Source organism: Tachyglossus aculeatus, chromosome 11, assembly GCF_015852505.1.
Source record: "Tachyglossus aculeatus isolate mTacAcu1 chromosome 11, mTacAcu1.pri, whole genome shotgun sequence".
Classification (NCBI taxonomy): domain Eukaryota; kingdom Metazoa; phylum Chordata; class Mammalia; order Monotremata; family Tachyglossidae; genus Tachyglossus; species Tachyglossus aculeatus.
Genome location: NC_052076.1, coordinates 14,979,114 through 15,003,970, shown reverse-complemented (window position 1 = coordinate 15,003,970; position 24,857 = coordinate 14,979,114). Strand labels below are relative to the sequence as shown.

Genomic DNA, 24,857 nt, shown 5'->3' with positions numbered 1-24,857 from the left:
CAGAGTTAGCTGACGCATTCCCTGCCCATAGCGAGCTTCGTATTCAGGCGAATCCGGTCCTAGGCAATTCACAAAACCCAACAAATGTCAGGCGGTGAGGTCTTCCACTGGGATGTCTCCTAATTCACTGAGCTCACCCGGGGTCAGAAAACTAATCGGTACGGCCGGTCGGTGGCAGGGAGATTGGCATCTTACCGGGCAGGTTGCCTGGCAGACCCTAGGGGTGGGGCTGGGCACGGTGGGGAGGGCAGATGGCGCGGAATAGGGGGGTCCGGGAAAGAAGGGGAGACACCCCGGGCTGGGGGGATGCAGTCTGAGCCTTGACGTGAGTCTCTGGGACTCTGCCTTTGCTCTTTTGCAGTGACGTCTTTGCCAGCCATGACTGACCGACTGGAATCCATAGCGAGGCAAAATGGGTACGTGCGTGGCGGTCTGAATGACTCCGGTGGTTTCCGAATGGACGGTGGGGGCAGAGCGTTTATAGCTTGGCCTGGGTTGCTCAGTCGTATTTACCGAGCGCTTACTATGTGCTTGGGAGGGGACAACAGAACAGTAAAATTGCTGCCCACGGTGAGCTTACAGTCTAGAGAAGCAGCGCGGCTCAGTGGAAAAGAGCCCGGGCTTTGGAGTCAGAGGTCATGGGTTCAGATCCCAGCCCTGCCAATTGTCATCTGTGTGACTTTGGGCTAGTCACTTAACTTCTCTGGGCCTCAGTTACCTCATCTGTAAACTGGGGATTAAGACTGTGAGCCCCCTGAGGTACAACCTGATCACCTTGTAACCTCCCCTGCGCTTAGAACAGTGCTTTGCACACAGTAAGCGCTTAATAAATGCTATCATCATTATTATTATTATTATTAGAGGGGTTGGGGTGACACTCCCTGTTTCTCAGCATGCCGACTCAAGCGTTCCGGGTGAGATGTGGGCAGGGCAGCCTGTTGGGTGGCGATGGTGGGGGAAAGAGGTCACAAGGAGGGGCCGGCTGAGACAGCACCCCCTCCGAGGTCCTCTTCGGGGACCGAGGGGAGGGTCCCCGCATCCCTGTACAATAGAGGGAATACCGGTTTTGGCGGGCAGGCGCGGCGGGGGGTTACTGTGAGGATCTTCCAGAAATTGAGGTCTGCTTCTGTTCCCCGCAAGTCTGGGCTCTCACCTGAGTGCCAGCGGCACGGAGTGCTATATCACGTCAGACATGTTCTACGTGGAGGTTCAGTTGGATACCTCCGGGCAGCTGTGTGACGTCAAAGTGGCTCACCATGGAGAGAATCCCGTGGTACGTGGCCTTTGGGGTGATGGGGGGGGACGGGGGGCAGGCCTGGGAGCTGCCAGGTGGCGTTTTTGTGGGTTGGGTTTACAACTAAACAGGATTTGGGGGCGAGGGGGGCGTGGGTGTGTATTTAGTTGTTTCTAGTTTGCATGTATTTCTAGTTTTTGTCCCGCCGTCGACCCCCGGCCCACGTCCTCCCCCTGGCCTGGAATGCCCTCCCTCCGCACATCCGCCAAGCTAGCTCTCTTCCTCCCTTCAAGGCCCTACTGAGAGCTCACCTCCTCCAGGAGGCCTTCCCACACTGAGCCCCCTCCTTCCTCTCCCCCTCCTCTCCCTCCCCATAGCACCTGTATATATGTTTGTACGTATTTATTACTTCTTATTACTTATTAACAAGTATTATTAATTATTATTAATTACTTATTATTTATTACGCTATCACTTATTATTTATTAAAAATTTATTTTATTTGTACATTTTTTAATTTTATTAACATGTGTTGTTTTGTTGTCTGTCTCCCCCTTCCAGACTGTGAGCCCTCTGTTGGGTAGGGACCATCTCTATATGTTGCCGACCTATACTTCCCAAGCGCTTAGTACAGTGCTCTGCACACAGTAAGCGCTCAGTAAATACGACTGAAGGAATGAATGTATGGATGGATTTAGTTGTGACTCGCAATAATAATAATTGTGGTACTTGTTAAGCTCCCACTATGTACCAAGCACTGTTTTAAGCACAGGGTAGATCCAAGTTAGTCAGGTTGGACACAGTCCCTGTCTCAGTTCGTTCATTCATTCATTCATTCATTCAATCGTATTTATTGAGTGCTTACTGTGTGCAGAGGACTGTACTAAGCGCTTGGGAAGTCCAAGTTGGCAACATATAGAGACAGTCCCTACCCAACAGTGGGCTCACAGTCTAGAAGACTCCCAGTCTAGACTCCCAGACTCGTGTCCTACCCACTAAGCTGCGCTCCTTCCTGGCGTGTCTAGTGTGTTTGTGTGGACGTGGATTTAGAGTGTGTGTGTGTGTGTGTGTGTGTGTGTCTGTGTGTGTGTGTTTCTGTCTTGCCCAGATTTTAGAGGATGGAGAGATGGTATCCGTCCCTTTTATGCCAATGTCAGTCAATCAGTTTTCTTGTATTTACCTCGAGCTTGTCTTCTAGACTGTGAGCCCACTGTTGGGTAGGGACCGTCTGTCTATGTTGCCAACTTGTACTTCCCAAGCGCTTAGTACAGTGCTCTGCACACAGTAAGCGCTCAATAAATACAATTGATTGATTGATTGATTGATCCACCGGGTTACAGAGCAAAAATTTCCTGCCCTGGGGCGAAGCAGGGGCCGAGGTATCCTGGCCCCGGGGGTTGACGGGGAACCAGTCAGCCTTGGCCAGGAGAGGGTTCTCTTCGAGGTGGCACAAAGGAGGGAGATGGGAAGTCTCAAAGCTTCAGTCAATCAATCAATCGTATTTATTGAGCACTTACTGTGTGCAGAGCACTGTACTAAGCGCTTGGGAAGTACAAGTCGGCAACACATAGAGACAGTCCCTACCCAACAGCGGGCTCGCAGGCTAGAAGCTTCGATGGCAGAGGTGCCACCGAGAGAATGGGCCGCAGGGGTCCTCGGGGGGTATCGAAGGTCTGAGCCGTTTGATTTTCAGCAAATGCCGTTTGCTTTCAGAGCTGTCCGGAGCTGGTGCAGCAGCTGAGGTGAGTAGGTTTTATTTCTTTTTTTCGCTTTGCTCCTTTGCTTTGGGTTTCGCAGGCTCTGCCACACAGAGAGTCCCCGGTGGTCAGGACTGGCCGCCCAACCCCTTGGGGGTGAGGAGATGAGGGGAAAAATTCCCGCCTCGGGAAGTAGCCGGGAAAATCCGACTGAACCGGGCTTTTCGCTTCCTGCAGTTTTCGCGCTTGAGGATGGAGTCTGATTTAGTGGGAGCCAGAAGGACCTGGGTTCTAATCCTCGCCCTGCCACATGTCTGCTGTGTGACCTGGGGCAAGTCACTTCACTTCTCTGGGCTTCAGTTACCTCATCTGGAAAATGGGGACTGAGAGCGTGAGCCCCGCGTGGGACAGGGACTGTGTCCAACCTGATTAACTGGCATCTTTGCCAGTGCATAGAACAGCACTTGGCACATAGTAAGTATTTAGCAAGTACCATAATTATGTATTTATTTTCTCAAAAGCGAGCACACGCTTCTGTCCATGCTGTAAAGACCCTCAGCCCCGGTCCGGCTTGGGCTTGGAACGCCTCTGGGAATCAGGGTGAGCTCCTCCCTGCGTAGGCCGAACCCCAGGGCCACGCTTCGGAGGTGATTTGGGGGAACCCGCTCAGCCCCTGCCACCCCATTTGCCCCCCACAAAAGGAGGAGAAACGCTGCAACAAAGCCAGTTCCACCAACCCCACAAGGAAGTTTCCTGGGACTTGTATTAAGGGGAAGATCGATACACCACACGGCCGCACCGGTGAAAAACCCCAATTTGGTGTCCTGCAATTGAGCATCCACTGAGCTCCCGTTTGAGCGGCCAGATTCCTTAACAGTGGGGCCGACAACCCTCTCCTGTAGAGAAAAATGATCTGTGCTCTTATCTTTTTTTTTTTTAATGGTATTTATTAAGTGCTTACTATGGTGCTTTACTAAGCACTGGTGCAGATACAAGATAATCGTGTTGGACACATTCCCTGTCCCATGTGGGGCTCACAGTCTTAATCCCCATTTTACAGCTGAGGTAACGGAGGCACAGAGAAGTGAAGTGCCTTGCCCAAGGTCACGCAGGAGACAAGCGGCAGAGCCGGGATTAGAGCCCAGATCCTTCTGACTCCTAAAAGATTTAATGCAGCGCTCAGACTCCCTTCCAAGCCTGCCTAACGATGATGATAATATTTATGATATTCGTTAAGCGCTAAGTATTAAGCGTTGGGGTAGATAGACGCTAACAAGAGCGGACACAGTCCCTGTCCTCCGTCCCGGTCTCAGTAGGAGGAAGTACAGGCATTGAATTCGCCTGAGGACACAGAGAAGTGAAGTGACTTGCCCACGGTCACACAGCAAGCAAGTGGCAGGGGCAGGATGAGAACCCAGGTCCCCTGATTCCCAGGCCGGTGCCCGTGTCCCAGGCCACGCTGCTTCTCAGAGCTGCTCCAGAGCAGCGGATCCCCCCGAAGCCGGGGGAAGGGGTCGGGGGGTGGCACTGCCCCGAACGGGAAAGGTTGAGAGAGGAATGTGGCTCCGGGTGGCGAGGCCGAATTGGGCCGAAAGAGTCCTGCCTAGAAAGAACCAGTGCTCTCCATCCATCTTGCTGGGACAGGTGGCTCAGACTTCCTGCTGCTTTCCCCTTTCTCCCCCCGTCCCCTCCTGCTGGCTCCTTTCATTCATTCATTCATTGTCGTATTCATTGAGCTCTTAATCTGTGCAGAGCATTGTACTAAGCGCTTGGGAAAGTACCACACAACACTACACAGTGATATTCCCTGCCCACCAGGAGCTTACAGTCTAGTGGGGGGAGACAGACATCACTACAGGTGCCAGACGTGGACGTAAGTGCCGGCAGGTGGGAAGAGCACAGGGAACAAGTCAGGGAGATGCAGGAGAGAGTGGGAGGTGAGGGAAAGTGGGGCTTAGTCTGGGAAGGCTTCTTGGAGGAGATGGGCCTTCAATAAGGCTTTGAAGGGGGAGAGGGTGACGGCCCCTTTATGGCCTCTCGTCCGGGATGTGGAAGGAGAAGCCTGGTCCGGTTGTGGGAATGGATGGAGGCAGCTTATTGTCCCCCCCCCCACAACGTCCGGCAAATGGTAACCTGTGCTGGAGAAACCAGGCAAGCCCGAGGGGGAATGTGGTTTGGGGGTTTGTTTTGTGAAAGGACCCTGGTTCTGGGGGAAAAAAAATCCCTGAGGAGCAACATTCCCATTCCAGGAACCCCACTAAGGGGTGCCAGAGGGCCTCTTGATCCCGTCATCCCTCCCTCCCTTTGGCCGAGAACGGAGGGAACTCCCTCCGCGCCGTGCCCATCACCACCCCTGGCGTCAGCCGGCCAGCCGTCCTGGTGAGATGCCAATCCTTGGGATCGGAGATCTGTTTGAAAGTAAGGGGCGAAACGAGGACTTGGGAATCACTAGGGATTTTGATTTCCTTAGGTCTCCATAAAAAAGTGGAAATCCCTTACTTTCCTCCCCCCACCCTGTCTTTCCTTTTCTCACAGGGAGAAAAACTTTGATGAATTCTCAAAGCACCTTAAGGGGCTCGTGAACCTGTATAACCTGCCGGGGGACAAGTGAGTGTTTTTCCTCCATCCTCTTCCACCGAGGATCACGTCTCGGGCTGGCGCAGAAACTGGTGTTTTCCATCAGTCAGTGGTATTTATTGAGCGCTTACTGTGTGCAGAGCACTAGACAAAGCGCGCGGGAAAATTCAGCGTACTAGAGTTGGTAGGCGCGGTCTTTACCCATTAGGAGCTTCCGGTCTACAGCGAGAGACAGACAGTCAAATGAGGGATGAATTGAGGAAAAAGGAAAGTATAAGGGTCTGTAACTAAGGGCTGTGATGCGGGGGTGATGATCAAAGTGCTTTCGGGGTACATAGCTAAATGAATTGTGGGTGCAGTGAAGAGGGCGGATGGGGGAAATGAGGGCTTAGTGAGGGAGAACCCAGCTTCCTTGCTGAGAAGTCAGGCATACAATCAGTCATTTTTATTGAGCACTTTTTGGGTGCAGAGCACTGTACTAAGCGTTGAGAGTGCAGTGTAACAATAGAACAGTCACATTCCCTGCCCATAGCGAGCTCGCCATCAGCTTTCGGGGCCCCACAGTGAGGTGAGGGAAGGAATCCAAATAATAATAAGAATGATGGCATTTGTTAAGCACTTACTATGTGCAAAGCACTGTTCTAAGCGCTGGGGAGGATACAAGGTGATCAGATTGGGGAAATGAGGGCTTTTGGGGGTACATAGCTAAATGAATTGTGGGTGCAGTGAGGAGGGCAGATGGGGGACATGAGGGCTTTTGGGGTACATAGCTAAATGAATTGTGGGTGCAGTGAAGAGGGCAGATGGAGAAATGAGGGCTTAGTGAGGGAGAACCCAGCTTCCTTGCTGAGAAGTCAGGCGTGCAGTCAGTCGTTTTTATCGAGCACTTATTGGGTGCAGAGCACTGTACTGAGCGCTGAGGAGAGTGCAGTGTAACAATAGAACAGTCACATTCCCTGCCCACAACGAGCTTGCCGTCAGCTTTCGGGGCCCCACAGTGAGGTGAGGGAAGGAATCCAAATAATAATAAGAATGATGGCATTTGTTAAGCGCTTACTATGTGCAAGCGCTGGGGAGGATACAAGGTGATCAGATTGTCCCATGTGGGGCTCACAGTCTTCATCCCCATTTTCCAGAAGAGGGAACTGAGGCCCAGAGAAGTGAAGTGTCGGACCATTGGCGGAGCCGGGGTTTGAACCCACGACCTGTGATTCCCAAGCCCGGGCTCTTTCCATTGAGGCCTGCAAGGGGTGGAAGGTGCTTGGGGGGCCAGGGGTTGGTGCTCCGAGTGGGATGGGAGCCTGGAGGGAGAGGGTCCGTTCTGGTGGTGGTCAGACGGGCGGGCCACCTGGGGCTTTCGGTAGCCCTGGTTAACCGCCACGGGCTACGGGAACCACCTCTCGCCTTCTAGGAAGCTCAGCCCCCGGCCCTGTTGCCCGACGGCTTCATTCACCCGTGAACGGGATCCGTAACGGTGTTTCTGGGGGCTTTCTTTGTCTTTTCCCCTCCTAGCAAACTGAAGACCAAAATGTACCTGGCGCTTCAGTCTTTGGAGCAGGATCTGTCGAAGATGGCCCTGATGTATTGGTAAGAGAGCTGCATTTCCTGCTGGCCCAAGCCTCCCCGCTCTACCAACAGCGGGTCGGTTGGTAAAAATCGTCGCGGGTCGACGGCGCGCGGCCGAACGGAGGGCCCCTCGGCTCGCCCTTCCAAATTTAGAGGGAGGACGGACGTTTGGAACCGGCCTCGGACCCAAACTGTCAGCGAGAAGTCACCTGCCAGCAGGCAAGGGCTAGCCAACCCAGCCATGTGCCGGGCGACCTTCTGATGCCCACTGTTGGGTAGGGACTGTCTCTATATGTTGCCAATTTGTACTTCCCAAGCGCTTAGTACAGTGCTCTGCACATAGTAAGCGCTCAATAAATGCGATTGATGATGATGATGATGATGATGATGAGGAAGCGGAGGAGCCGCAAAACACAAATCTGGGAAATAGAGTTGTGGTGGTGGCTCCGAGATAAGAGCCCGGGCTTTGGAGTCAGAGGTCATGGGTTCAAGTCCCCGCTCTGCCAATTGTCAGCTGTGTGACTTTGGGCACTTCTCTGGGCCTCAGTTACCTCATCTGGAAAATGGGGGTTAAGACGGTGAGCCCCCACCTGATCACCTTGTAACCTTCCCAGCGCTTAGAACGGTGCTTTGCACATAGTAAGCGCTTAATAAATGCCATTATTGTTATTATTAAGTACACACTACGTGTGAGGGCTGTGGGCAGGTACCACATACCAGATCAGACCCAACCTCCAGCTCACACGGGGCTCGCTGGTCCAAGGGAGACGGGGGCAACGGGGAGGAGGCGGGCGGGGAGCAGATTCCTTCAGTAGTATTTATGGAGCTCTCACTGTGTGCAGAGTGCTGTACTAAGCACTTGGGAGAGTACAGTATAACAATAAGCAGACGTATTCCCTGCCCACAGTAGGGGCTTACAGTAATAATAATAATGATGGCATTTGTTAAGCGCTTACTATGTGCAAAGCACTGTTCTAAGCGCTGGGGAGGATACAAGGCCATCTCACGTGGGGCTCACAGTCTTCATCCCCATTTTGTACCTTACCTCCTTCGGACAGCTGAGGAAACAGGCCTCTGTGAAGTTGGGCCTTCGTTCAGTGGTTGCCCATTCGTCTCCGCATCAAACGGAAACTCTTCACCGTCAGCTTTAAAACACTCTATCCCCTTGCCCCCTCCTACCTCCTGTACTACAACACAGTCCACACACTTCTCTAATAACCTGTATATATGTATATATGTTTGTCCGTATTTATTACTCTATTTATTTTACTTGTACATATCTATTCTATTTATTTTATTTTGTCAGTATGTTTGGTTTTGTTCTCTGTCTCCCCCTTTTAGACTGGGAGCCCACTGTTGGGTAGGGACTGTCTCTATATGTTGCCAATTTGTACTTCCCAAGCGCTTAGTACAGTGCTCTGCACATAGTAAGCGCTCAATAAATACGATTGATGATGATAATAATCATAAGGGTATTTGTTAAGCGCTCCCTATGTGCAAAGCACTGTTCTAAGCGCTGGGGGGGATTCAAGGTGATGAGGTTGTCCCTCGTGGGGCTGACAGCCTTAATCCCCATCTTACAGATGAGGTGACTGAGGCACGGAGAAGTGAAGTGACTTGCCCAGAGTCACACAGCTGACAGGTGGCAGAGCCGGGATTAGAACCCATGACCTCGGACTCTTTCCACTGAGCCACGCTGCTTCTCTGCTTCTAATGCCAACCTCCTCACTGTACGTCGATCTTGTATATCTCGATGCCGACCTCTCGCCCAAGTCCCGCCTCTGGCCTGGAATTCGCTCCTTTCTCCTATCAGACAATGACTCTTGCTGCATTCGAAGTCTTATTGAAGGCTTTTCACATAGTAAGCGCTTAACAAATACCATCATCATTATTATTATTATTATTATTATTATCTGATTGTACCTACCTCAGCACAATGCTTGGCTCACGGTAGACTCAGATATTATCATTAGGAAAAGGCATTTGCCACCGGTGTCTGTGAGGAAAATCATCTGAGTGTGTGTGTGTGTGTGTGTGTGTGTGTGTGTGTGTGTTTTCATGTTCATCTGTCTCTCTGCCTTGTCTGCCTCATTTTTCTGCCTCTTTCCCACTTTTTTGCCCCCCAACCCCCTAATTTAAGGAGTGAAGTGTGCGGGCTGGGTTGGAGGAGATCACGACGGTGAAGTAAGAGGGGAAGAGCTGGTTGAGTGCCTTGAAACAGATGGTCGGGAATTTCTCGTTGATGTTTTGTTTTGTTGTCCGTCTCCCCCTTCTCGACTGTGAGCCCGCTGTTGGGTAGGGACCGTCTCTATAGGTTGCCAACTTGGACTTCCCAAGCGCTTAGTACAGTACAGGAGAAGCAGCATGGCTCAGTGGAAAGAGCCCGGGCTTTGGAGTCAGAGATCATGGGTTCAAATCCCGGCTCTGCCAACCGTCAGCTGTGTGACTTTGGGCAAGTCACTTCACTTCTCTGTGCCTCAGTTACCTCATCTGTGAAATGGGGATTAAAACTGTGAGACCCCTGTGGGACAACTTGATCACCTTGTATCCTCCCCAGCGCTTAGAACAGTGCTTTGCACATAGTAAGCGCTTAACAAATGCCTTCATTATCATCATCACCAGTGCTCTGCACACAGTAAGCGCTCAATGAATGAATGAATGAATAATACTAGACCATTCACTGACATTCTGTCTCCATTAATCAGAGTAGTTCTACTCAGTTTTTTTCCTTTTGTTCAACTTAACGTGAACTGCTAGTGCTTAATACAGTGCCTGGCACACAGTAAGTGCTTAGCAAATACCCCAGTTATCATCAGTATTAGAGCATGGCTCAGTGGAAAGAGCCCGGGCTTTGGAGTCAGACGTCATGGGTTCAAATCTGGCTCCGTCAATTGTCAGCTTTGTGACTATGGGCAAGTCACTTAACTTCTCTGTGCCTCATCTGTAAAATGGGGATTAAGACTGGGAGCCCCATGTGGGACAGCCTGATCACCTTGTATCCCCCCAGCGCTTAGAACAGTGCTTTGCACATAGTAAGCGCTTAACAAATACCGTTACTATTATTATTATTGTTATTATTGATGACACAGAAGGGAGAAAAGAGGGCTTTTTGGCGACCGCTCTAGCCCCGCTGTGTCTGGCGGCAAGGGAGGATCGTGTCTGCCCCTCGGCCGGCTGAGTTCACCTCTCTTTCAGGAAGGCGACCAACGCCAGCCCTCTGGATAAGGTCCTCCACGGCAGTGTTGGCTACCTCACCCCGAGGAGCGGGGGTAAGTCGCGGGAGCCGGAGCGGTTTTCACCAAGAAGAGAAAAACCAAACTCGGCGACGGGGCTTTTTTGAAAGCTGCTCCTTCAGGAGGCTCCTTCCCTGGTGACCCCCTCTTGGGATCCGCGTTTCCTGATGGGAGCAGAGCCGGGAGACGAGAAGGGGCCTCTTTCCCGGTCGGGCGGTCACCCGTCCAGAAACACCCCGCCCGTCCGGCGAGCCCCGGGGGCCCACGGTCCCCTGCTTGCGCCGGACCCCCCGAGCGGCTTTGGAGGGGTGACTTACGGAGTGGAGGATTGCCGTTCCCCCTGCCTGGTGGTGTAGTGTGAGAAGGGGCTCCCCGACTGAGAGGGCCGTTTCCAAAGTCGCGTGTCCCGCAGGGCACCTGATGAACCTGAAGTATTACGCGTCCCCCTACGACCTCTTGGAGGGGAAGACGGCGGCTCCCATCGTTTTGCACGAGAGCAACGGTAAGCCGCCGGGGACTCCCTCTCCCGCCCGCTCGGGGACCGGCCGGACTTCCCGGGTTGGGTCGGGGGGCTGTAGGGGCTGCAGACCCTCTCGGTCTCGCGAGGGAAAGATGGAACGGCCTCGGTCGGTCAGTCGGTCGTATTTATTGAGGGTTTATCGTGTGCAGGGCGCTGTACTAAACACTTGAGAGAGCACAATATAGCAGACTCATTCCCTGCCCACAACAAACTTGCAGTCTAGAGGGGTCACCCGACTCCACAAGCCCGTCCGGTGATGCCGGAAGAACCAGCTCAGGAGGGCATGCGGTGCCTTCTGCGAGCTTGGCATCATCCTCAACTCATCTCTCGCATTCAATCCCCCTTCTCGACTGTGAGCCCGCTGTTGGGTAGGGACCGTCTCTATATGTTGCTGACTTGTATTTCCCAAGTGCTTAGTACAGTACTCTGCACACAGTAAGCGCTCAATAAATACGATTGATTGATTCCAATCCCTCCGCCGCCACTTGTCTGCTGTGTTTCGGAGGTCAAATTGCTTAACTTCTGGGTCTACCTCATCTGTAAAATGGGGATTAAGACTGTGCGCCTCTTGCGGGACAGGGATTGTGCCCGATCTGAGTAGCTGGTATCTGCGCCAGTGCTTAGATCAATCAATCAAGCAATCGGTCGCATTTATTGAGCACTTACTGTGTGCAGAGCACTGTACTAAGCGCTTGGGAAGTCCAAGTTGGGAACATATTGAGACAGTCCCTACCCAACAGTGGGCTCACAGTCTAGAAGGGGGAGACGGAGAACAAAACCAAACATACTAACAAAATAAAATAAATAGAATAGATATGTACAAATTAAATAAATAAATAAATAGAGTAATAAATATGTACAGACATTTATACATACATACAAGTGCTGTGGGGAAGGGAAGGAGGTAAGATGGGGGGATGATGAGGGGGAGAGGAAGGAAGGGGCTCAGTCTGGGAAGGCCTCCTGGAGAAGGTGAGCTCTCAGTAGGGCCTTGAAGGGAGATCAGTGCTTGCCACATAGAGCTTAACAAGTACCATTATTTGATCATATTCATTTGGTCGTCTTTATCGAGCGCTTACTGTGTGCAAAGAACCGTACTAAGCACTTGATTGTAATAGATTGTGACATTTTGTTGTCATTAATAATAGCAAGAACAACAACAGCGATAAACGCCACGGAGCTTGGGCTGCCGCTGGCTTTCGTGTCTCTCCAGGCCGAATGTCCGGCCCAGCAAAACCTTCCCGCCCAGTTGGTTGGGATTTAGCACTGGGATTGATGGATCCTGGAAGAATCGTTCGGGGAGGGCAGGCCGGTCGTGGGACTTCTGGGGTCTCGTTCCCTCGTGGATCGGAGGCCGAATCCCCCGGCATTGGGACTGCTCGGCGCTGGGCTCCTCCGGGCCGTGGGCTTCCTTGCTGCCGGGATTGGGGAATGGTCTCCCGGGAACGGTCTCCCGGCCACACGCTCCCCGCCTGGCTGAAATCAGGTTGCCGGGCATGGGGCGGGAGCTTTACCGTGACTCTACATGATGTTTGGCAAGGACCCGAGCCCCGCGTGACACGGGCGGCTGGGGTTCAGCATGTCCAGGCCACTCGGCACTTGGCTATTACTCTATTTATTTATTATTACTCTATTTATTTATTATTACTCTATTTATCATTACTCTATTCGTTTATTTATTTATTTTACTTGTACATATCTATTCTATTTATTTTATTTTGTTAGTAGGTTTGGTTTTGTTCTCCGTCTCCCCCTTTGAGACTGTGAGCCCACTGTTGGGTAGGGACTATCTCTATATGTTGCCAACTTGGACTTTCCAAGCGCTTAGTACAGTGCTCTGCACACAGTAGGCGCTCAATAAATACGATTGATTGATTGGCGGCCCTCCTCAGTTTGCCCAGGGGCTCTCTGGGGTCAAGGTGGGGTGCGGAGCCCTTGGCCACAGGCTCTGGGGCGGCCGTTTCGCTCCCGCCGTGAGATTACAGCGCTTAGAACGGTGCTCAGCACATAGTAAGCGCTTAATAAATGCCATTATTATTATTATACGAGCCGGGAAAGCCACCCCTCTGAGATGTCCGCTTTCTCTCCTCTTCCTCCAGTGCCTCGGAGTCTGGGTCTGAACGCCTCGGTGACCATCGAGGGGACGTCCACGATGTACAAACTCCCCATCGCCCCTTTGATCATGGGGTCACATCCGGTGGACAACAAGTGGTAACGGAGGGGGGGGCCCCCACCTCGGGCGGGCGGGCTCTCAATAAATACGAATAGTAAGCGCTCAATAAATACGATTGATGATGATGAGGAGGAGGAGGACGTGGCTTGGCACGTGCCCGGCAACTGGCGGGCCGGGACCGGGCCCTGGGTTGGGCCCCGCCACTTGTCTGCCGGGTGACCCGGGGCAAGTCGCTTCGCTTCTCTGGGCCTCGGTTGCCTCATCTGTAAAATGGGGATTGAGACCGTGAGCCCCACGTGGGGACCGTGGCCAACTCGATCCGCCTGTATCCGCGGGGGCCCGCGCCCACTTTCCCTCCCCGCAACGTAGCCGCTTGCCTTCAGTCAGTCAGTTGTATTTATCGACTGTACTCGACTGTGTGAATGAATGAATAACGGCATTTGTTAAGCGCTCACTATGTGCAAAGCATTGTTCTCAGCGCTGGTGATCATCATCAATCGTATTTATTGAGCGCTTACTATGTGCAGAGCACTGTACTAAGCGCTTGGGAAGTACAAGTTGGCAACATATAGAGACAGTCCCTACCCAACAAGTGGGCTCTATGATCAGGTTGTTTCACTTGGGGCTCACAGTCTTAGTACAGTGCTCTGCACGCAGGAAGCGCTCGATAAATGCGATTGAGTGAATGAATGAATAGGGATCGTCTCGATATGTTGCCAACCAAGTGCTTAGTACAGTGCTCTGCACACAGTAAGCGCTCGATAAATACGATTGAATGAATGAATGAATAGGGACCGGCTCTATATGTTGTCAACTAAGCGCTTAGTACAGTGCTCTGCACACAGTAAGCACTCGATAAATACGATTGAATGAATGAATGAATAGGGACCAGCTCCATATGTTGCCAACTTGGACTTCCCAAGCGCTTAGTACAGTGCCCTGCACGCAGGAAGCACTCGATAAATACGATTGAATGAGTAGGGATCGTCTCTATGTTGCCAACTAAGCGCTTAGTACAGTGCTCTGCACACAGTAAGCGCTCAATAAATACGATTGAATGAATAGGGACCGGCTCTATATGTTGCCAACTTGGGCTTCCCAAGCGCTTAGTACAGTGCTCTGCACGCAGGAAGCGCTCGATAAATACGATTGAATGAATGAATGAATAGGGATCGTCTCTATATGTTGCCAACTAAGCGCTTAGTACAGTGCTCTGCACACAGTAAACGCTCAATAAATACGATTGAATGAATGAATGAATAGGGACTGGCTCTATATGTTGCCAACTTGGACTTCCCAAGTGCTTAGTACAGTGCTCTGCACACACTTAGCGCTCGATAAATATGAATGAATGACTAGGGATCGTCTCTGTATGTTGCCAGCTAAGCACTTAGTACAGTGCTCTGCACACAGTAAGCGCTCAATAAATACGATTGAATGAATGAGTGAATAGGGACCGGCTCTATATGTTGCCAACTTGGACTTCCCAAGTGCTTAGTACAGTGCTCTGCACACAGTAAGCGCTCGATAAATACGATTGATTGAGTGAATGAATGAATAGGTATCGTCTCTATGTTGCCAACTAAGCGCTTAGTACAGTGCTCTGCACACAGTAAGCGCTCGATAAATACGATTGAATGAATGAATGAATAGGGACCGGCTCTATATGTTGCCAACTTGGGCTTCCCAAGCGCTTAGTACAGTGCTCTGCACGCAGGAAGCGCTCAGTAAATACGATTGAATGAATGAATGAATAGGGATCGTCTCTATATGTTGCCAACTAATCGCTTAGTCCAGTGCTCTGCACACAGTAAGCGCTCAATAAATACAATTGAATGAATGAATGAATAGGGACCGGCTCTATATGTTGCCAACTTGGCCTTCCCAAGCGCTTAGTACAGTGCTCTGCACGCAGGAAGCGCTCGATAAATACGATTGAATGAACGAATGAATGAATGAACAGGCGAGCCAGCCTGCGGCCAACGGGGCGGATTTTGGATTTCTCTTCCAGGACCCCTTCCTTCTCCTCCGTCACCAGCGCCAACAGTGTCGACCTGCCTGCCTGTTTCTTCCTGAAATTCCCCCGGCCGATCCCGGTGTCCCGGGCGTTCGTTCAGAAACTCCAGAGCTGCACGGGTGAGCGGCGCTTGCCGAGGGGCCGGCGTTCCGGGATAAACAGTTGCCTCCTTAGCGCGGTATGCCGTGTGCCGGTTTTAGACTGGGAGCCCACCGTTGGGTAGGGACCGTCTCTATCTGTTGCCAACTTGTACTTCCCAAGCGCTCAGCACGGTGCTCTGCACACGGTAAGCGCTCAATAAATACGATTGATTGATTGATTTCATAATCTCAAGGTCCTGAGTTCGGGCCTCCGAGGGGGCAAGCGTTGATTTGGGAAGCAGCAGGGTGTAGTGGGTGGGACCCGGCCCCGGGAGCTAAGGTCGTGGGTTCGAATCCCGGCTCCGCCTGCCGTGTGACCTCGGGCAAGTCGCTTGGCTTCTCTGGGCCTCAGTTACCTCATCAGTAAAATGGGGATCGAGACCGCGAGCCCCACCTGGGGCAGGGACCGTGGCCAACTCGATTTGCCTGTCTCCATCCCAGGGCTTAGGACGGTGCCAGGTGCACAGGAAGCGCTTAACAAATACCGTCGTTTATTAATTTTTATTTTACAACGGGCTCCGCTCCCCCAGGAATCCAACTCTTCGATGCCCAGCCCGCTTACGTGCCTCTCTATGAACTGATCACCCAGTTTGAGCTGTCCAAGGACCCGGACCCCGGACCCCTGAACCATAATATGCGCTTCTACGCGGTGAGTACCCCTTCCCTCCCTGAGCGGGGTCACCCGAGGGGCTGCCCGCTGTAGGGTAGGGACCGTCTCTATATGTTGCCAACTTGGACTTCCCAGGCGCTTAGTACAGTGCTCTGCACACAGTAAGCGCTCAATAAATACGATTGATTGATTGATTGACTGGTTTGGGTGGCGGGGAACCGTACCCTCCAGGGGGGATTCCCAAGCTGTTGGGTTCAGAGGATAGAGCGGGGCCCGCCACCCCGAGGGACTGACGTCGTTCTGCTTCCATCATTTGGAGAAGCGGCGCGGCTCAATGGAAATGTTCCCAACTTGTACTTCCCAAGCGCTTAGCACAGTGCACAGTAAGCGCTCAACAAATACGATTGAATGAATGAATGGAAAGAGCTCGGGCTTTGGAGTCAGAGGTCATGGGTCACACAACTGTCAGCTGTGTGACTCTGGGCAAGTCACTTCTCCGTGCCTCAGTTCCCTCATCTTGAAAATGGGGATGAAGACCGTGAGCCCCCCGTGGGGCAACCTGATCTCCTTGTCACTTCCCTAGCGCTTAGAACAGTGCTCTGCACATAGTAAGCGCTTAATAAACGCCATCATTATTGTTATCATCCGTTCCCGGCGTTCCCGAGAGTCCCGGGACCTTCTGGGTGGAAACCACCAGGGCTGCTTTGGGTTCCTGGGCCAGGGCCGGGGGCTGTCGCCGGGGCTGATTCCAATCAGCCGAGGGGCCGGGCGGAGGGATCACGGTGTTCAGACGCGGGGCGAGCGGGAATCTGGAGATTATGTTGCCAATTTGTACTTCCCAAGCGCTTAGTACGGTGCTCTGCACATAGTAAGCGCTCAATAAATACGATTGATGATGATAGAGAGGCAAGAAGGGAGCATCTGCCTCCTCCCCGGAAGTGCCGTCGGACCCCGTGGGACGGGGAGGGATGCTCACGGGCAAATTACCGGATCGTTTCCGGGGCTCCCGGCGGCTCCCGGGGTCCCGTGGGAGCCGGTGCCACCGGTCTGCTTCCGTCCCAGGCTCTTCCCGGCCAGCAGCACTGCTATTTCCTCAACAAAGACGCCCCTCTCCCGGACGGACGGAGCCTGCAGGGCGTCCTCGTCGGGAAGATCGCCTTTCAGCACCCCGGCCGGGTCCCCGCGGTCCTCGGCCTCATCCGGCACCAGGTGGCCTATAACACCCTCATCGGGAGCTGCGTCAAGAGGACGATCCTGAAAGAAGGTGCCGATGCCGCCGTCCCCATCCTGGGAGCGGGCAGGGGGACAGGGTGAACGCGGCGGGCCGGGCTCTGGCTCGGATTCCCCCGGTCACGCAACACGCAAACACACCCGTGCGGCTTTTACTTTAATAATAATAATGATGGCAATCCCGGCTCTGCCAGCTGTCAGCTCTGTGACTTTGGGCAAGTCGCTTCACTTCTCCGGGCCTCAGTTCCCTCATCTGGAAAATGGGGATTAAGTCTGTGAGCCCGCCATGGGACAACCTGATCACCTTGGATCCTCCCCAGCGCTTCGAACGCTGCTTTGCACATAGTAAGCGCTTAATAAATGCCATTATTATTATTATTATTTGTTAAGCGCTTACTATGTGCAGAGCACTGTTCTAAGCGCTGGGGGGGATACAAGGTGATCAAGTTGTCCCATATTGGGCTCACAGTCTTAATCCCCATTTGACAGATGAGGTAACGTTCCGCAAATTGAGCCAAATTATTTATTCGAGGCCCAATACTCGCCCTGGGATTATAAACCGGATGTGTTTTCCGGTATAAAATATAATCAAATTCGGACTCAAATCCCATTCCCTTAGACTCCAAAAATAAGACGACTTTTCACAGTGATACTGCACTTTTTCCGCTTTCTCACTCCTTTAAATCACACAGACTTCTGTTCTCTAATACCGGGACCGCAGCCGACAGGGAAAGACTGATTACCAAGAAGGGACTGTGAGCCCACTGTTGGGTAGGGACTGTCTCTATATGTTGCCAATTTGTACTTTCCAAGAGCTTAGTACAGTGCTCTGCACATAGTAAGCGCTCAATAAATATGATTGATGATGATGGTGATGCAGGTCTTTCAACCCTGAATCCAGATGCGTTTGGCTGTGTTTCTTAATCTCCCTTAGCGCTTGATTCTGAAAACTAAAGTGTCTTTCTGCTTTCTTTGGAAAAAGTGCAGTATCACCGTGAAAAGTCGTCTTATTTTTGGAGTCTAAGGGAATGGGATTTGAGTCAGAATTTGATTATTGTATACCAGAAAACATATCCGGTTTATCATCATCATCATCATCAATCGTATTTATTGAGCGCTTACAATGTGCAGAGCACTGTACTAAGCGCTTAGGAAGTACAAATTGGCAATTGGTTTATAATCCCAGGGCGAGTATCGGGCCTCGAATAAATAATTTGGCTCAGTTTGCGGAACATTACCTCATCTGTCAAATGGGGATTAAGACTGTGAGCCCAATGTGGGACAACTTGATCACCTTGTATCCACCCCCAGCGCTTAGAACAGTGCCCTGCACATAGTAAGCGCTTAACAAATATTATTATTATTATTATTATTATTATCCTCCTGTCCCCTCGGCTCCTCCACCTTCTTCTCTTTCTTCTTCTCCTCCTCCTCCTCTGAGCCTCCCGGTGTGGGAGAGGTCAGTCCGTGAGAGCAGCGGGGGTGAAGAAGAGGAACTCCAAGAAATGACATTCCTTGAGGGACACCGGTGCCCCCGTGGCACCCCTCTATTCATTCTATTCAATCGTATTTATTGAGCGCTTCCTAGGTGCAAAGCACTGTTCTAAGCGCTGGGGGGAATACAAGGGGATCAGGTTGTCCCAGTGGGGCTCACAGTCTTCATCCCCATTTTACAGATGACGCCCAGAGAAGTGAAGTGACTTGCCCAAAGTCACCCAGCTGACAATTGGCGGAGCTGGGATTTGAACCCATGACCTCTGACTCCAAAGCCCGGGCTCTTTTCACTGAGCCATGTGTGTGTGTGTGTGTGCGTGCGTGCATGTACACGCACACACACATATATACACACATATGTGTGTGTATATAGTATATATGCACATACACATATATTCATTCAATCGTATTTATTGAGCACTTACTGTGTGCAGAGCACACAGTATATTTTATATTTATATATATATATGTTATATGTATGTGTATGAATGAAGCAACAAGGTGAAGTGGAAGGAGCCATGTGTGTGTGTGTATACATATATATGTATACACACACATGTATGTACACATACATATGTATATATATGCATACTTATATGCACACATGTGTATGTGTGTATATTATATATACACATATACATATATTCATTCATTCAATCGTATTTATTGAGCACTTACACACAGTATATTTTATATTTTTATATATATATATGTTATATGTATGTATATGAATGAAGCAACACGGTGAAGTGGAAGGAGCCATATATATGTGTGTACATACATATATATACACACACACATATGTATATATATACTTATATACACACATATATGTGTGTGTATATTATATATACACACATATTCATTCATTCAATTGTATTTATTGAGCGCTTACTGTGTGCAGAGCACACAGTATATTTTATATTCATATATATGTATGTTATATGTACGTATATGAATGAAGTAACAAGGTGAAGTGGAAGGAGCCCGAGCTTGGGAGTGAAAAGGTCATGAGTTCCAGTTCCGACCCTGCCGCTTGTCTGCTGTGTGGCCTTGGGCAAGTCACTTCACTTCCTCTGTGCCTCAGTTACCTCCTCTGTAAAATGGGGATTAATACCGCGCCCGCTGTGGGACAACCTGATTACCTCGTATCAACCCCAGCACTTAGAACGGTGCTTGGCACATAGTAAGCGCTTAACAAATACCGTCGTTATTATTATTTATTATTATACATAGGTGCTGTGGAGGGAGGATGAATGAAGGAGCAAGTCAGGGCGGGCGCAGAAGGGAGAGGGAGAAGAGCCCACTGTTGGGTAGGGACTTTCTCTATATGTTGCCAACTTGTACTTCCCAAGCGCTTAGTACAGTGCTCTGCACACAGTAAGCGCTCAATAAATACGATTGATTGATTGAGAGGAGGGCTTAGTCGGGGAAGGCCTTTTGGAGGAGATGGGCCTTCGATAAGGTTTTGAAGTGGGGAAGCACTATTATCTGCGTGTGTATGTGTGCACATGATCATCATCATCATCAATCGTATTTATTGAGCGCTTCCTATGTGCAGAGCACTGTACTAAGCGCTTGGGAAGTCCAAATTGGCAACCTATAGAGACGGTCCCTACCCAACAGTGGGCTCACAGTCTAAAAGCTGGGAGAACACGATGGGGCAACAAAGAGCAGTCAACTCCGTCGAGCGATCGCTCCGTAAATCAACTCCGTCGATGGATTCCTTCGCTCTGTAAATCCTGGTTAAGGATCAAGGATAATCCGGGCGGGCTGGACTCACCACCCTCTCCGCCGTCCTTTCAGATTCTCCCGGGATCCTCCAGTTTGAGGTGTGTCCCCTGTCTGACTCCTGTTTTAGCGTGTCCTTCCAGCACCCTGTGAATGACTCCCTGGTTTGTGGTGAGTTGGCTGGGGGACGGGAGGGCGGGCGGTGCCGGGAGCGGGGGGCTCCCGTCTCCCCCGCAAACCCAAAGGCGGATGGGCCCCACGGACCTCTCTTTGTGTGTGTGTTTCAGTGGTGATGGATGTGCAGGACGCCACGCACGTCAGCTGCAAACTCTACAAGGGCCTGTCGGACGCCCTCATCTGCACCGACGACTTCATCGCCAAAGTCGTCCAAAGGTAGAGCCGGCCGGCCCGGGGCTGCCCTGCTGCCATACCCCCCTTCTGCTTCAGAGAGGCAGAGCGGCTCGATGGAAAGAACACGGGCTTTGGAGTCAGAGGTCCCGGGTTCAAGTCCCGCCTCCGCCGCTTGCCAGCTGTGTGACTTTGGGCAAGTCCCTGGCCCTCGGTTCCCTCATCTGTAAAAGAGGGATGAAGACTGTGAGCCCCAAGTGGGACAACCTGATCGCCTTGTATCCTCCTCAGCTCTTAGAACGGTGCCTTGTACATAGTAAGTGCTTAACAGATGCTATTATTATTATTATTGTTATTAGAGGGGGATGTAGCTCAGTGGTAGAGCGCATGTTTCACATGTATGAGGCCCCGGCTTCGATCCCTGGCATCTCCAATTATTTCAGCGCTTAGAACAGTGCTTTGCATGTGTGAGGCCCCACCTTCGATCCCCGGCATCTCCAATTATTTCAACGCTTAGAACAGTGCTTTGCACATAGTAAGTGCTTAACAGATGCTATTATTATTATTATTATTAGAGGGGGATGTAGCTCAGTAGGAGAGCGCATGCTTCGCATGTTTGAGGCCCCGGCTTCGATCCGCGGCATCTCCAATTATTTCAGCGCTTAGAACAGTGCTTTGCACATAGTAAGTGCTTAACAGATGCTATTATTATTATTATTATTAGAGGGGGATGTAGCTCAGTGGTAGAGCGCATGTTTCACATGTATGAGGCCCCGGCTTCGATCCCTGGCATCTCCAATTATTTCAGCGCTTAGAACAGTGCTTTGCACATAGTCAGTGCTTAACAGATGCTATTATTATTATTAGAGGGGGGTGTAGCTCAGTGGTAGAGCGCATGCTCCTCACGTTTGAGGCCCTGGCTTCGATCCACGGCATCTCCAGTTATTTCAGCACTTAGAACAGTGCTTTGCATGTGTGAGGCCCCACCTTCGATCCCCGGCATCTCCAATTATTTCAACGCTTAGAACAGTGCTTTGCACATAGTAAGTGCTTAACAGATGCTATTATTATTATTATTCTTAGAGGGGGATGTAGCTCAGTGGTAGAGCACATGCTTCGCGTGTAAGAGGCCCCGGGTTTGATCCCTGGCATCTCCAATTATTTCAGCGTTTAGAACAGTGCTTTGCACATAAGTGCTTAACAGATGCTATTATTATTATTATTATTAGAGGCGGATGTAGCTCAGTGGGAGAGCGCATGCTTCGCATGTATGAGACCCTGGCTTCGATCCCCAGCATCTCCAATTATTTCAGCGCTTAGAACAGTGCTTTGCACATAGTAAGTGCTTAACAAATGCTATTATTATTATTATTATTAGAGGGGGATGCAGCTCAGTGGTAGAGTGCATGCTTCGCGTTTAAGAGGCCCCGGGTTTGATCCCCGGCATCTCCAATTATTTCAGCGCTTAGAACAGTGCTTTGCACATAGTAAGTGCTTAACAAATGCTATTATTATTATTATTATTAGAGGGGGATGCAGCTCAGTGGTAGAGCGCATGCTTCGCATGTATGAGGCCCCGGGTTCGATCCTCAGCATCTCCAATTATTTCAGCGCTTAGAACAGTGCTTTGCACATAGTAAGTGCTTAACAGGTGCTATTATTATTATTAGAGGGGAATGCAGCTCAGTGGGAGAGTGCATGCTTTGCCTGTATGAGGCCCCGGGTTCGATCGCCGGTATCTCCAATTATTTCAGCGCTTAGAAGAGTGCTTTGCACATAGTAAGTGCTTAACAGATGCTATTATTATTAGTAGAGGGGGATGCAACTCAGTGGTAGAGCGCATGCTTCGCATGTATGAGGCCCTGGCTTCGATCCACGGCATCTCCAATTATTTCAGCGCTTAGAACAGTGCTTTGCACATAGTAAGTGCTTAACAGATGCTATTATTATTATTATTCTTATTAGAGGGGGATGTAGCTCAGTGGTAGAGCGCGTGCTTCGCCTGTATGAGGCCCCGGCTTCGATCCCCGGCATCTCCAATTATTTCAGTGCTTAGAACAGTGCTTTGCACATAGTAAGTGCTTAACAGATGCTATTATTATTAGTAGAGGGGGATGCAGCTCAGTGGTAGAGCGCATGCTTCGCATGTATGAGGCCCCGGGTTCGATCCCCGGCATCTCCAATTATTTCAGCGCTTAGAACAGTGCTTTGCACATAGTAAGTGCTTAACAGGTGCTATTATTATTATTAGAGGGGAATGCCAAACGTCCAGTGGTAGAGCGCATGCTTTGCCTGTATGAGGCCCCGGGTTCGATCCCCGGCATCTCCAATTATTTCAGTGCTTAGAACAGTGCTGTGCACATAGTAAGTACTTAACAGATGCTATTATTGTTATTATTAGAGGGGGATGCAGCTCAGTGGTAGAGCACATGCTTTGCATGTATGAGACCCCGGGTTCGATCCCCGGCATCTCCAATTATTTCAGCGTTTAGAACAGTGCTTTGCACATAGTAAATGCTTAACAGACGCTATTATTATTATTAGAGGGGGATGTAGGTCAGTGGTAGAGTGCATGCTTCGCATGTATGAGGCTCCGGGTTCGATCCCCGGCATCTCCAATTATTTCAGCGCTTAGAACAGTGCTTTGCACATAGTAAGTGCTTAACAGATGCTGCTATTATTATTATTAGAGGGGGATGCAGCTCAGTGGTAGAGCGCATGCTTCGCATGTATGAGGCCCCGGGTTCAATCCCTGGCATCTCCAATTATTTCGGCGCTTAGAACAGTGCTTTGCACATAGTAAGTGCTTAACAGATGCTATTATTATTAGTAGAGGGGGATGTAGCTCAGTGGGAGAGCGCATGCTTCGCATGTAAGAGGCCCCAGCTTCAATCCGCGGCATCTCCAATTATTTCAGCGCTTAGGACAGTGCTTTGCACATAATAAGTGCTTAACAAATGCCATTATTATTATTATTATTGTTATTGTTATTGTTATTATTATTATTATTATTCTGCCCGGCCTGGCTGAGGGGCCATGGGCTGCTGGGGCACAGGAAGTGCAAGGTCCCTGCATTCATTCATTCAACCAGTGCTTACTGTGTGCAAAGCGCTGCACTAAGCGCTTGGGAGAGTAGGATTGAGCAATTAAACAGGCACATTCCCTGCCCGTGACGAGCTCACTGCCCTTGTAGGGCGGCTGTGGGCTGGGATACAGTTATTTATGGTATTTTTTTTCTTTTTTATGGTATTTGTTAAGCGCTTACTACGTACCAGGCACTGGGATGGATACAATCTAATCAGGTTGGACACAGTCCGTGTCCCACGTGGGGCTCACACCCTTAAATCCCCCTTTTTGACAGGTGAGGTAACTGAGGCCCGGAGAAGTGAAGTGGCTTGCCCAAGGTCACACAGCAGACCTTATATTGTCATTCATTCATTCATTCAGTCGTATTTATTGAGCGCTTACTGTGTGCAGAGCACTGTACTAAGCGCTTGGGAAGTACAAATTGGCAACATAGAGAGACGGTCCCTACCCAACAAGGGGCTCACAGTCTAGAAGGGGGAGACGGACAACACAACAAAACACATTAACAAAATAAAATAAGTAGAATAGTAAATTATTCTGATAACAGTGGTGTTTGCTCGGGGCTTACTAATCAATCAGAGGAGCAGCGTGGCTTAGTGGAAAGATCACAGGCTTGGGAGTCAGAGGTCGTGGGTTCTAATCCTGGCTCTGCCCCTGATCAACTCTGCGACTTTGGGCCGAGTTCTGCCCTGAGCACTTAGAGGGGCCCAAATAATGATAATAATAATAATAATGATGGTATTTGTTAAGCGCTTACTATGTGCAAAGGACTGTTCTAAGCGCTGGGGGGATACAAGGTGATCAGGTTGGCCCACGTGGGGCTCACAGTCTTCATCTCCATTTTTCTTCCAAATGAAGAAGACCACGCGATCGTCCCTGGCCTCACGGAGTTTACAGTTTAGAGGGGGCACAGATCGGGCCGCAGCAGCACGGGAGAGAGTCGAGGGCGGAGACTCGGGTCGACTGCGCGGAAGGAAGCGACAGTAAACCAATTTTAGATTTTTAGCAAGAAAACTCTCTGGATCTACTACTACTACTATTACTATTACTACTACTACTACTACTACTACTGTGAGCCCACTGTTGGGTAGGGACTGTCTCTATATGTTGCCAACTTGTACTTCCCAAGTGCTTAGTCCAGTGCTCTGCACACAGTAAGCGCTCAATAAATACGATTGATGATGATGAATAATAATAATG

At 50.5% G+C, this 24,857-nt stretch overlaps 1 protein-coding gene and 9 non-coding genes across 11 annotated transcripts in view; all 10 read left to right on the top strand.

Moving 5' to 3' along the window:
- The window catches only part of MED1 (mediator complex subunit 1), a 51,739-nt gene that overhangs the window by 14,832 nt on the left and 12,050 nt on the right, over window positions 1–24,857 (top strand). For both annotated transcript variants that reach the window (XM_038754028.1, XM_038754029.1), the window contains exons 4-16: window positions 362–416; window positions 1,141–1,273; window positions 2,948–2,976; window positions 5,467–5,538; window positions 7,021–7,095; window positions 10,270–10,343; window positions 10,720–10,809; window positions 12,927–13,038; window positions 15,012–15,136; window positions 15,688–15,806; window positions 16,830–17,031; window positions 20,298–20,393; window positions 20,510–20,615. In XM_038754028.1, the coding sequence (XP_038609956.1) occupies window positions 362–416; window positions 1,141–1,273; window positions 2,948–2,976; window positions 5,467–5,538; window positions 7,021–7,095; window positions 10,270–10,343; window positions 10,720–10,809; window positions 12,927–13,038; window positions 15,012–15,136; window positions 15,688–15,806; window positions 16,830–17,031; window positions 20,298–20,393; window positions 20,510–20,615 (1,288 nt within the window). The remainder of the gene's footprint in view (window positions 1–361; window positions 417–1,140; window positions 1,274–2,947; window positions 2,977–5,466; window positions 5,539–7,020; window positions 7,096–10,269; window positions 10,344–10,719; window positions 10,810–12,926; window positions 13,039–15,011; window positions 15,137–15,687; window positions 15,807–16,829; window positions 17,032–20,297; window positions 20,394–20,509; window positions 20,616–24,857) is intronic.
- On the top strand, window positions 20,932–21,003 carry TRNAV-CAC. Its single transcript has one exon. It is a non-coding gene; the product is annotated as a tRNA-Val (tRNA).
- Window positions 21,297–21,368, top strand: TRNAV-CAC. Its single transcript has one exon. It is a non-coding gene; the product is annotated as a tRNA-Val (tRNA).
- Window positions 21,656–21,727, top strand: TRNAA-CGC. Its single transcript has one exon. It is a non-coding gene; the product is annotated as a tRNA-Ala (tRNA).
- Window positions 22,100–22,171, top strand: TRNAA-CGC. The gene has a single exon. It is a non-coding gene; the product is annotated as a tRNA-Ala (tRNA).
- TRNAA-CGC lies at window positions 22,538–22,609 on the top strand. Its single transcript has one exon. It is a non-coding gene; the product is annotated as a tRNA-Ala (tRNA).
- Window positions 22,681–22,752, top strand: TRNAA-CGC. Its single transcript has one exon. It is a non-coding gene; the product is annotated as a tRNA-Ala (tRNA).
- On the top strand, window positions 22,974–23,045 carry TRNAA-UGC. The gene has a single exon. It is a non-coding gene; the product is annotated as a tRNA-Ala (tRNA).
- TRNAA-CGC lies at window positions 23,117–23,188 on the top strand. The gene has a single exon. It is a non-coding gene; the product is annotated as a tRNA-Ala (tRNA).
- On the top strand, window positions 23,263–23,334 carry TRNAA-CGC. Its single transcript has one exon. It is a non-coding gene; the product is annotated as a tRNA-Ala (tRNA).